The sequence below is a fragment of the Babylonia areolata genome, chromosome 28, assembly GCF_041734735.1.
Source record: "Babylonia areolata isolate BAREFJ2019XMU chromosome 28, ASM4173473v1, whole genome shotgun sequence".
NCBI lineage: Eukaryota > Metazoa > Mollusca > Gastropoda > Neogastropoda > Buccinidae > Babylonia > Babylonia areolata.
In genome coordinates, this window is record NC_134903.1 from 14,907,234 (window position 1) to 14,919,890 (window position 12,657).

Below are 12,657 nucleotides of genomic sequence, written 5' to 3' on the forward strand. Positions count from 1 at the left end.
GGGTGAGAGAGGGTGTGAGGTGAATGTGTGTGTTAGGGTTGGTGGGGTGTGAGAGTGTGAACCTGTGTCGGGGGGAGGGGGGGTGAGAGAGGGTGTGAGGTGAATGTGTGTGTTAGGGTTGGTGGGGTGTGAGAGTGTGAACTTGTGTCGGGGGTGAGGGTGGGGGAGGGGGGGTGAGAGAGGGTGTGAGGTGAATGTGTGTGTTAGGGTTGGTGGGGTGTGAGAGTGTGAACTTGTGTCGGGGGGGAGAGGGTGGGAGGAGGGGTTGTGGGGTAGGACTGCGAGGGTGTGTGTGTGTGTGAGGGTTGCTTGGGGATCTGTGTGTGTGTGTGTGTGTGAGGATTAGTGAATAGGGGTTAGTGTGTGTTTGTTCGTGCATGTGTGTTTGTGCCTGTGTCTGATGATTTGTGTGTATCTGAGGCTCTGTGTTTTGTTTGTGTTTCTTTATTTGTGTGTGTCATTTGCATGCATGTGCATATATAATCATGTGTGTGTGTGTGTGTGTGTTTGTGTGTGTGTGTGCTCTCTTCGAAATATCAGGTACTGACAGGTCTTCTCACAAGTGATCAGCATGCATGTGTTTGTGTTCTATGTTTTAATGTGAATGAGAAAGGGGAAGAGAGAGCAAGAGAGAGAGGGAGAGAGAGTGTGTGTGTGTGTTGCGTTTTACACCTCTGTGAAGTAGAGAGAGTCTGTTAGATTCTGTGCGTAAAGAAAACAAATATGTCGACAAGTTCACGAAAATAGACGGGTCTGCACTTTGTGTTGTCTGTGTGAAAGTGAATCTGGATCTGTTGTTGTCGTCGTAATTTCAGCAGAGTCCAGGAGCCAGGGCAAGACCGACAGTCCCAAGCAGCAAAAACAGTTCTTCTACGCCAGGATTAGGTCAGTGACTCTCTTTGTTGTCGTCGTCTTTCTTTCTTCTTCTTCTTCTTCTTCGGCTTCTTTTTCTTCTGCTTCTTTTTCTTCTGCTTCTTTTCTTTTTCTTCTTTCTCTTCTTTTTCTTCTTCTTCGGCTTCTTTTTCTTCTTCTTCTTCTGCTTCTTCTGTTTTTTTGGGGTTTTTTTCTTCTTCTTCTGCTTCTGCTTCTCCTTCTCGTTCTTTTTCTTATTCTTGTTCTTCTTTTTGTCCTTTCTTCTTCTTCTACTTCTTGTTCTTCTCCTTCTCCATTTCATCTTCTTCTTCTCTTCCTCTTCCTCCTCCTCCTCCTTTTGGATTCATGGGCTGCAACTCCCCCCCTGACCCCCCACCCTCCCTGCCCCATTTACTCGTGTACTATTTACAATGGCCTTTTATGGACTCTTTTTTTACCCAGCCATGTAGGCAGCCATACTCCCATTTCAGGGTTATGCATGTTGGGTTTGTTCTTGTTTCTATCGCCCATGGAATGCCGACATGGATTATGGGATCTTTGACATGCGTATTTGGTATTCTGCATGCGTATGGTTATGTACACAAAGTTTAGGCATAAGGAAGTCTGCATGTCTGTTGATGACCTGGGGATGGAGAAAAATCTTCACCTTTAACTAACACACCAGGATTTGAACACAGGACCCTCGGGATTGAAAGTCCATTGTTGAAACCACTTGGCTGTTGCGCCCGTTGTTTCCAGCGTGCTCCCCATTTACTGTGGTGATGCATGTGTGGGAACTGACCCAGCTGAAAGTCCGTGCTTGGTTTCGCAGTCTCGGACATGGACAGCAAGCTGTGTGGCTGGCTTACTTGGAAAGAAAGAAAAGAAACAAACAAGAAATTGTTTGCTGTTGGGTGATGGTCTAGAGGTAACGTGTCCGCCTAGGAAGCGAGAGAGAATCTGAGCGCGCTGGTTCGAATCACGGTTCAGCCACCAATATTTTCTCCCCCTCCACTAGACCTTGAGTGGTGGTCTGGACGCTAGTCTACACCAGTGGTGGTCTGGACGCTGGACGCTAGTCATTCGGATGAGATGATAAACCGAGGTCCCGTGTGCAGCATGCACTTAGCGCACGTAAAAGAACCCACGGCAACAAAAGGGTTGTTCCTGGCAAAATTCTGTAGAAAAATCCACTTCGATAGGAAAAACAAATAAAACTGCACGCAGGAAAAAATACAAAAAAATGGGTGGCGCTGTAGTATAGCGACGCGCTCTCCATGGAGAGAGCAGCCTGAATTTCACAAAGAGAAATCTGTTGTGATAAAAAGAAATACAAATACAGTTTGGCAGCTGAAAGTAAGATTGGCTGAGTGATTATTCAGCAGTTAGTCATAGTTTAGGGTGGTGGTGGATTTGTCTTAGTTTTAAGGTTGTGGTGGATGGGGTGTGGGTCGGTGGGGTGGGGACTCAAGAAAGAAATCATATGGTAACCTACTTCCAGGTTATCAGCCGTTGCTACTTTCGTTTTCTCCGCGTAGGCGGATAGTAGTTTGCACAGGACAGGAATTGGACTCCCCTGCCGGAGTCTGCACTAGTGGGTCACGGTAAAGTATGTTAGATTAATGTAATTTTAGGAAATAAATTTCCTGTAGTTTATATTGTAAAAAAAAAAAAAAAAAAAAGCAAATAGAATATAATCTGTTTGATTATCATTTTTGCCACACGAAAGTGAAAGCTGGTTAAGTGTTGCCCAGACATTGAAACTCAATGTTGTGGTTTTTTTTGTTTTTGTTTGTTTGTTGTTGTTGTTTATTTTCCAACAAACCCAAACCCATACTGTGAAACAGCTCTAGAAAATTCCGAGATAATTTTTTATTGCCCAGGGGGGCTAATAGATAAAAAATGAACCTGTGGAAGAAGAAACTTCACAACTCGAGGAAACTTGCTTTGAGCCGGGAAGATGGTACGAAACCATCAAAATACTCGACTAAGTTCAATGTTGGATTCCGAGTTGAGCGAAATTTCTTCAGTGTGTGTCCTGGAATGAGAGAACAAGAGACACCTGACGAGTGCCGCAAAACCTGGCGTGTTTCAGACGGTTCCGGAGCCTGTCTTCCGGGTTCAGCCTGTCCAGTGCGGGGACGTACGTGTTCTTCAAGGTCATGGCCACGTCCAAGCCACTGGAGAACCTGGTGGGGGAGGGGGGAGTGCTGGACGACCAGAAGGTGGCCAAGAGGTGCATGATGCTCTACTTTGCCCCGATGGCCTCCCCCTACAAAGGTGAGCCTGGCTAATTTCATCCCTTCAAAACACACACACTTACATGCACACACACGCACACTCACACACACTAAGAGGTGCATGATGCTCTACTTTGCTCTCATAGCCTCCCCGTAAAAAAAAATTAAACACACACACACACAACACACACACAGGACACACACACACACACACACACACACACACACACACACACACACACACACCAAGAGGTGCATTCTTCTTGTGCACACACAACCATGTGCGTGCGTACACACACACACACACATGCACGCGCACGCACACACACACACACACACACACACATGCACGCGCACACAAAACTGATGACCACCACCACCATCACCACTACCACCTTGCTGTCTGTCCCCCACAGACGTCCAGTTTCCCCCTCCACTCTGCTCCACCCCCCTCCCCCATCACACACACACACACACACACACACACACACACAGAGGAAACTGATGACCACCGCCTTGCTGTCTGTACCTTCACAGACGGTCAGTTACCCCCACCACTCTGCTCCACCCCCCTCCCCCATCACACACACAACACCAACACTGTCCCCCCCCCCCCCCCCCCTTCCTTCCTCTCCCCACCAACACACAAACAGAGAAAACTGATGACCACTGCCTTGCTGTCTGTACCTTCACAGACGGTCAGTTACCCCCACCGCTCTGCACCCCCCCTCCTCTCCCATCACACACACACCACCATCACTCTACCCCCCACCCCCACCCCCCCACACCCCTCCTTCCTCCTTCCTCCTTCCTCTCCCCACCAACACACACAGAGGAAACTGATGACCACCGCATTGCTCTCTGTCCCTTCACAGATGGTCAGTTACCCCTACCACTCTGCACCCCCCCCCTTTCCTCCCATCACACACACACCACCATCACTCTCCCCCCACCCCCACCCCCCCACATCCCTCCTTCCTCCTTCCTCTCCCCACCAACACACACAGAGGAAACTGATGACCACCAACCTTGCTGTCTGTCCCTTCACAGATGGTCAGTTACCCCTACCACTCTGCACAACCCCCCTCCCCTTCCCTCCCATCACACACACACAACACCAACACTCCCCCCCCCCCCCCCCCCACTGCCCCCCCACTCATTCCTCTCCCGACCAACACACACTGAGGAAACTGATGACCGCCAACCTTGCTGTCTGTTCCTTCACAGACGGCCAGTTACCTCCAGAGCCGGAGCAGCGGACCTTCAGCCTGCGTCACTCCCTGTTCTGCACTTACACCTACACCCACGCCAAGTGAGTGACCGTCCGTCTGCGCTTTTGTTTTGTGCTTCCGTGTCTGTGAAACTGCATGTTTTGCTGGTTTGCGTGTGTGTGTTTGTGTGTGTGTGTGTGTGTGTGTGTTGTGTGTGTGTGTGTGAGTGTACTTGTATGTGTACGTGTGTACATGTGAGTACGTGTGTGTGCGTGCTTGTCTGTATGTCAGTTTACATTTATTTGCTTATTAAGTTATTTACTATCATTGTTGTCTGATTATCTTTTTTTTTTTATTTTTATGTTGTCTGTGTGTTTGTTTATTTATTTATGTATTTCTTTCTTTCCTTATTCATTTGTTTATTTATCTATACATGAATCTAATGATGTATCCATTATGCACTTCTTTTTTCTTTTTTTTTCTCTCTTTCGAGGACTGACTAAAGGCTTTGGGTTACGCTGCTGGTCAGGCATCTGCTTAGCAGATGTGGCGTAGCGTATATGGATTTGTATGAATGCAGTGACGCCTCCTTGAGTAACTGAACAGAACAGAACCGTTCTCAGTCCCTTCCTCACACCATCCTTGGTTTTGCAGGCAGTCATACTCATGTTGTTGTTGTTGTTTTTTGGGGGGAGGGGGGGGGGGGGATGGTTGCATGCTGGGTAAGATCTTGTTTCCATAACCCCACTTGATGCTTGACATTGACTACTGTGTGGATCTTTAATGTGCGTTGTTTTGATCTTCTGCATGTGTATACACACGAAAGGGAGGTGATGTGTTGCATGGGTATACACACAAAGAGAGGTGATCTGTTGCATGGGTATACACACGAAAGGGGGGGTGATCTGTTGCATGGGTATACACACGAAGGGGGGTGATCTGTTGCATGGGTATACACACGAAAGGGGGGTGATGTGTTGCATGGGTATACACACGAAGGGGGGTGATCTGTTGCATGGGTATACACATGAAGGGGGGGTGATCTGTTGCATGGGTATACACACGAAGGGGGGTGATGTGTTGCATGGGTATACACACGAAGGGGGGTGATCTGTTGCATGGGTATACACACGAAGGGGGGTGATCTGTTGCATGGGTATACATACGAAGAGGGGGTGATCTGTTGCATGGGTATACACACGAAGGGGGGTGATCTGTTGCATGGGTATACACACGAAAGGGGGGTCAGGCACAAGCACGTCTGCACATCTTTTGACCTGGGAGAGAGATCAGAAAAAAAAAAAAAATCTCCACGCTTTACCCACCAGGCGCCATGGCTGGGATTTGAACCCGGGACCCTCAGATTGAAAGTCTGACGCTTCGACCACTGGGCACTGTTGCATCTTTCACTTCTCCACCCTGTCTCTGCTGGCTTGTTGAGGCCTGAAAACTTGTGTCTGCTGAATTCACCCATTTCAGATTAACCTATTCCGGATTCACCTGTTGCCATTTCGCCTATCATTAAATTGGTTCTTGGTTATCCCAGTTTACCTGTTCCCAGTTGGCCTGTGTGCTCAGTTTGCTGTATGAATGTATGTATGTGCATGTATGTGTGTGATTAAAAAAAACAACCAACCACCAAAAAGCTGTCTTTCTTTATAACTCAGAGAATCTCAGTGCGCTGGTTTGAATCACAGCTCAGCTGCCGATATTTTTGCCACCTCCACTAGACCTTGAGTGGTGGTCTGGACGCTAGTCATTCGGATGAGACGATAAACCGAGTTCCCGTGTGCAGCATGCACTTAGCACACGTAAAAGAACCCACGGCAACAAAATGGTTGTTCCTGGCAAAATTCTGTAGAAAAATCCACTTCGATAGGGAAAAAAAACAAAAACAAAAAAACTGCACGCAGGAAAAAAAAAAAAAAAAAAAGGGTGGCGCTGTGGTGTAGCGACGCGCTCTCCCTAGGGAGAGCAGCCTGAATTTCACACAGAGAAATCTGTTGTGATAAAAAGAAATACAAATACTAATACATATTTCTCACCTGGTCTCTTGTGTTAACGGTTGGTAATATAGAAACAGCAAAATGGGTCCACCTGTCTTCTTTGGACACTGACAGAGCTTTATTCTGAACTGATTCTTTGAAGCCATGGTCATCTTCAAATCTGAAGGACGAACATCATCAGGGCATGATAAAAAAAAAATTCCAAAAAAAAAAAAATCCCAATATTATGAATTATGATTATGATTATTGTCATGATGATGATGATGACAACTGGTGATGTTGTGTCAACAGCACTGTGGCCCTGTTGGGGTTCCTGCCGCAGGACATTGTGGGCACCTCCATCTTCGACTACTATCACCCTGATGACCTGCCCCAGCTCCTGGACATCTACAAGAAAGGTGGGTGTCTGCTGGGGTCCTCTGTCTCTGTGTTATGTTGTGTTGTGTTGTATGGTATTGTTTTGTGTTGTGTTTTGTATTGAATTGTATTGTGTATGCTAGTCTAGCCAGCAGCCTGAGAGAATCCGGCTTCCAAGCCAAAGTCCTCGTCACAGAGATTGGTGCAAGAGGGTTTGTGGGCGCATCTGCCTACAGCCTCATGGAACAGCTGTTGATTTCTGGTACAGAGAGAGGACATGAGCTCTCAAAGCAATGGCAGAAGCAGCAGAAAAGAGTTCCAGCTGGATCTGGTCAAGGAGGAATGAAAGTATACTTCATAAGGATTAAATTTCCCTGCTCAAACTAGTCATACGATGGCTCAGTGGTTAAAACGTCTGCCAGAAAAGGTGACTCAGTTCTGAAGTGGTGACCACCCTGGAGGCGTGGGTTTGCTGAGGACCGGGGGGTGTGGGGGGGCAATACAAGGGCATCTAGGAGTCATGACCTGGGTGCAGCCCAGCCCCCTTAGAGTGTAAGGAGTTAAGGGCTGAAACACTTGACTGAGGGGGGCTTCTTCTCTGAAGACCTTGTACTGTCCAGCTCTCCCTAGAGTTTCTTATCACTATTGTGTTGTAATGTGTTGCATTGTGTTGTATTGAATTGTATTGCGTTGTGTTTAATTGTGTTTCATTGTATTGTATTGTATTGTGTTGTATTGTTTTGTATTTTATGGTATTGTACTGGATTGTGTTGTTTTGTATTTCATTGTATTGTGTGTTATTGCGTTGAGTTGTATTGTTTGTATGGTATTGTATTGAATTGTATTATTTTGTATGGCATTGTATTGTGTTATATTGAATTGTGTTGTTTTGTATTGTATTGTATTGTGTGGTATTGTTTTGCATTACTCTTTTTGTCACAGCAGATCTGTGTGTGTGTGTGTGAAATTCAGCCAGCTTTCTGTAGGGAGACTGCATTGCTACAGTGCAGTGCTATACTTTTCTCTGTTTTTTTTTTTGCAGGCTTCTCTTTTTTTTGCCCGCCTGCAGTTGTAATTTTTTTTCCTTCTGTTTTTTCTCCCTTCATATCAAAGTGGATTTTTTTCTACAGGATTTTTGCCAGGGACAACCTTTTTTTGGGGTTCTTTTATGTGCTCTAAAAGTGCATGCTGCACACGGGACCTCTGTTTATTGTCACATCCGAATGGCTAGTGTTCAGACCACCACTCAAGGTCTAAAAATTGCTGGAGAGAGTGGGGGTCTGATCCCATGCACTCAGATTCTCTCGCTCACCGTGTGGACTTGTTAACACTGAACCACCACGCCGCTCAGTGTCGTCACCCCTTCCTTTTTCGTTGCCTGTTTCTCTGCTGTCACATTTCGTTTTTCATTGACTGTTTGACTGCTGACATTTCGTTTTTCATTGACCCTTTCTCTGCTGTCATATTTCGTTTTTCATTGACCCTTTCTCTGCTGTGGGTCTGATCCCGTGCACTCAGATTCTCTCACTCACCGTGTGGACTTGTTACCGCTGAACCACCACGCCGCTCAGTGTCATCACCCCTTCCTTTTTCGTTGCCCATTTCACTGCTGTCATATTTCGTTTCTCATTGACCCTTTCTCTGCTGTCATTTCGTTTTGTATTGACCCTTTCTCTGCTGTCATATTTCGTTTTTCAGTGACCCTTTCTTTGCTGTCATATTTCGTTTTTTTAACCTTTTTCTGCTGTGATATTTCATTTTTCATGGACTCTTTCACTGCTGACATGTTTTGTTTTCCATTGACCCTTTCTGTTCTGTCACATTTCGTTTTTCATTGACCCTTTCTCTGCTGTCATATTTCGTTTTTCATTGACCCTTTCACTGCTGTCATATTTCGTTTCTCATTGACCCTTTCTCTGCTGTCACATTTCGTTTTTCATTGATCCTTTCTCTGCTGTCACATTTCGTTTTTTATTGACCCTTTCTCTGTTGTCATTTCGTTTTTCATTGACCCTTTCTCTGCTGTCATATTCGTTTTTCATTGACCCTTTCTCTGCTGTCATATTTCGTTTTTCATTGACCCTTTCACTGCTGTCGTATTTCGTTTTTCACCCTTTCACTGCTGTCATATTTCGTTTTTCATTGACCCTTTCTCTGCTGTCACATTTCGTTTTTCACCCTTTCACTGTTGTGATATTTTGTTTTTCATTGACCCTTTCTCTGCTGTCACATTTCGTTTTTCATTGACCCTTTCTCTGCTGTGATATTTCATTTTTCGTTGACTCTTTCACTGCTGACGCATTTTGTTTTTCATTGATGGGTGCACAGATGTCTGTGCATTCCTTCAAGGCCTGGCTGGCTCATTGGGTTATGGTAAAGCTTAGCAGATGTGATGTGGCATATATATGGATTTGTTTGAAAGCAGTTGGGTTATGCTGCTGGTCAGGCATCTGCCAAGCAGATGTAGTGTAGCTGAGATGGGATTTTCTAAAAAGCAGTTGGGTTATGCTGCAGACCAGGCATCTGCTACTAGCAGACGTGGTGTAGCGTGTATGGATTTGCCCGAACGTAGTGACGCCTCCTTGAGAAACTGAAAAGTGAAAAGTGAAAGTGTTGCGCTCCCCAGCCATGCACTCCATGGGCCAGCCGTTCAAGAGTGGACCGCTGAGGATCCGAACCCGGAACGGGACGTACGTGAAGGTGACGACGGAGTGGTCCTCCTTCATGAACCCCTGGGACCACAAGCTGGAGTTCATCATCGCTCAGCACACCATCATCAAGTCAGTCTGTGTGTGTGTGTGTGTATGTGTTTGTGTGAGGGGAGGGGGGTTGGGGTTGCGGGGTGTGAGGGGGTTGGTGTGTGTCTGTTGAGGGGTGTGGAGGGGGTGTGTGGCTGGGGGTGGAGGGTGTGTGTGTGTGTGTGTGTGGAGGAGGATTCGTGTAAATGTGTGTACGGCATGTGTTTGTGCATGAGCATGACTTAGTCAAGCTAGTGCAGGTATGGTCATGTGTCATTTTTGTCATCTGCATACTGATTATATAGTATTCCAACAGAGTTGGTCACATATACACTCACACACACATACACACACGCCACTAAAAATTTTTGAGACACTACGATGTTTGTCCAGTATGCGACACACTTGTTACTTTTATTTTATTTTCAAACATTGTTTACTGTGTTTCCAGGGCCCCAGACAATCCTAACGTATTCGAGGAAAGTCCTGACGACCGCAAATTGACAGAAGCCAGGACGTCGGAGACATCCCGAAAATTGATCAGCAAGATTACTGAGATGCTGCAGAAGGTGAGAACTTACACTATTCATGTGTATGTGTGTGTGTGTGTGTGTGTGCGTGCGAAGAGGAGGGGGGTGGAATGTGTGTGTGCGTGTGTGTGTGTGAGAAGAGGAGGGGGGTGGAATGTGTGTGTGCGTGTGTGTGTGTGAAAAGAGGAAGGGGGAGGAATGGTTGTGTGTGTGAAGAGGAGGGGGGTGGAATGTGTGTGTGTGTTTGTGTGTGAAGAGGAGGGGGGTGGAATGTGTGTGTATGTGTGTGAGAAGAGGAGGGGGTGGAATGTGTGTGTGTGTGAAAAGAGGAAGGGAGAGGAATGGTTGTGTGTGTGTGAAGAGGAGGGGAGGGGAGTAGTGTGTGTGTGTGTGTGTGAAGAGGAGGGAGGAGTGGAATGTGTGTGTGTGTGAAGAGGAGGGGGGTGGAATGTATGTGTGTGTGTGTGCAGAGAGGAGGGATGTTGATATATGTGTGTCCTTTGTGTGTGTGTGTGTGTGCTTTTGTGTCTGTATGCGTGTGAATGTGAGATGGTTTGTAGGTGAGTGTGTGCGTTCATGCTTGCTTGTGTTGTGGGAAGTGTGTGTGTGTGTGTGTGTGTGTGTGTGAGAGAGAGACAGGGGGAGGAGGGGCTATGAAAGGTGGATGTCTGAGTTCATGCTTGTGGGGGGTGGCATAGATCGTAGATAGGTGTGTGCGTTCCTGCATGTATGTGTGAGGATTTGGGGGTGGTAGGTAGGTAGGTGGCTATATGCTTGTGTGAATATGTGTAGGGGGTCGGTTGGTGGGTGTGTGCGTTCATGCTCGTGTGTGTGGTTATGTTGTAGAGGGGGGGGGGGGGGGGGGGGGCGTTGTTCGTAGTAGATGTGTGCATTTATGCTTTGTGTGTGGGGTAGGCGAGTCGGTTGGTAGGTGGGTGGGTGTGTGTGCATTCACGCTTGTTTGGAATGTTTTTCTGACCCTCCCTCTGTGTCTTTTTGATTGAACGTTCCGAACTAATGTGAAGCTGTGTGCTGAAGTGATTGATTATTCAAGGTGTCGACCCAGTTGTTCAATTTCTCAGCAGGTGTCTTTGTTGCTGTGGCTTTTTTGCAAGGCTCTGTTTGTACTTTTGTGGCTTTGTAGGTTTGTATGAGAGAAAAAAACAACAACTAAAGGCAGAAGAAGTGTTTTGTTGTACTGAGGAGTGATGTGTGTGTGTGTGTGTGTGTGTGTGCAGCCCATGAGTTTTGATACCATGCCTCTCACGCCGTCTGACTCTGGGGGAGCTGGTGAGTGGAGTGTGTGTGTGTATTTGTGTGTGTGTGTGACGTGTTTGTGTGTTGTGTTGTGTGTGTGTGTTGTGTGTGTGTGTGTATGTGTTTGTTTGTTTTGTGTGTGTGTGTGTTATGTTTGTGTATTTGTATGTGTGTGTGTGTGTTTGTGTGTGTGTATTTGTGTATGTGTTTGTATTTTGTGTATGCATTTGTGTGTGTGTGTGTGTGTGTGACAGAGTGAGAGAGAGAAAGAGAGGGAGAGAGAGAGAGAGAGAAACATATTGGGTTTTTTGTCATTCTAAATATGTGCTGTTGATTGTGTACATTTGTTTATATGGTAAGTGCTTTAACACCTTGACTACTGCCGACAAACTCATCAAGGAAGGGCTGTGTGTGTGTGTGTGGGTGTGTGTGTGTGACAGAGTGTGTGAGAGAGAGAGAGATAAAGATGTTTTTGTTGTTGTCATTCTAAACATGTGCTGTTGATTGTGTACATTTGTTTGTAGGGTAAGTGCTTTAACCCTTTGACTACTGCTGACAAGTACACCAATCAACGAAGGGCTGTGTGTGTGTGTCTGTGTGTGACAGAGTGAGAGAGAGAGAGAAACGTGGTTTTGTTGTTGTTGTCATTCTAAACATGTGCTGTTGATTGTGTACATTTGTTTATAGGGTAAGTGCTTTAACCCTTTGACTTCTGCTGACAAGTACACCAATCAACGAAGGGCTGTGTGTGTGTGTCTGTGTCTGTGTGTGACAGAGTGTGAGAGAGAGAGAAACATGTTTTGGTTGCTGTTATCACTCTAAATATGTGCTGTTGATTGTGTACATTTGTTTATATGGTAAGTGCTTTAACACCTTGACTGGTGATGACAGGTAGACTCATCAACAAAGGGCTGTCTGTCTGTGTGAGTGTGTGAGTGAGTGAGTGTGTGTGTGTGTGTGTGTGTGTGTGTGAGAGAGAGAGAGAGAGAGAAACACCATCAAACAACCGCACTTCTGCATCTGACATGCTGCGCCACCCTAGGAGGGCGGCAGAGTGGTTTTAGGAGGAAAGGTGGCTGAACGGATCAGACGCTTATCTCCCGATAACAGTGCCCATGAGGGCCTCGGCGTCTGGGTTTTGATTCCAGGCCCTCCCTACCCTTTCTCTCCAGGTTTTTGACTGGAAAATCCGAGCTGAACCTCTCTAGTCATTCAGATGAGACGATAAACCGAGGCACCAAGCACACAGTGTGCACTGAAAAAGAACCCATGGCAACAGAAGTGATGTCCTGTGGATAGATTCTGAAGAAGAAAAACTTCTCTTAAAGGCACACAATTTATATATGTGCATGCACTCAAGGCCTGGCTGGCATGTTTGGTGAAGCTGCTGGTCTGGCATCTGCCTAGCAGGTGTGGTATAGTGTATGTGGATTTGTTTCGAATGTAGTTCTGAAAGACTCCTTGAA

The 12,657-nt window shown here is 46.3% G+C and overlaps 1 protein-coding gene across 3 annotated transcripts in view; it reads left to right on the forward strand.

Annotated features, from left to right (window-relative positions):
- The window catches only part of LOC143301809 (uncharacterized), a 77,426-nt gene that overhangs the window by 30,940 nt on the left and 33,829 nt on the right, over positions 1-12,657 (forward strand). For all 3 annotated transcript variants that reach the window (XM_076616205.1, XM_076616206.1, XM_076616207.1), the window contains 7 exons: positions 816-885; positions 2,948-3,132; positions 4,320-4,404; positions 6,601-6,707; positions 9,293-9,446; positions 9,856-9,973; positions 11,173-11,224. In XM_076616205.1, coding sequence (XP_076472320.1) covers positions 816-885; positions 2,948-3,132; positions 4,320-4,404; positions 6,601-6,707; positions 9,293-9,446; positions 9,856-9,973; positions 11,173-11,224 — 771 coding nt within the window. The remainder of the gene's footprint in view (positions 1-815; positions 886-2,947; positions 3,133-4,319; positions 4,405-6,600; positions 6,708-9,292; positions 9,447-9,855; positions 9,974-11,172; positions 11,225-12,657) is intronic.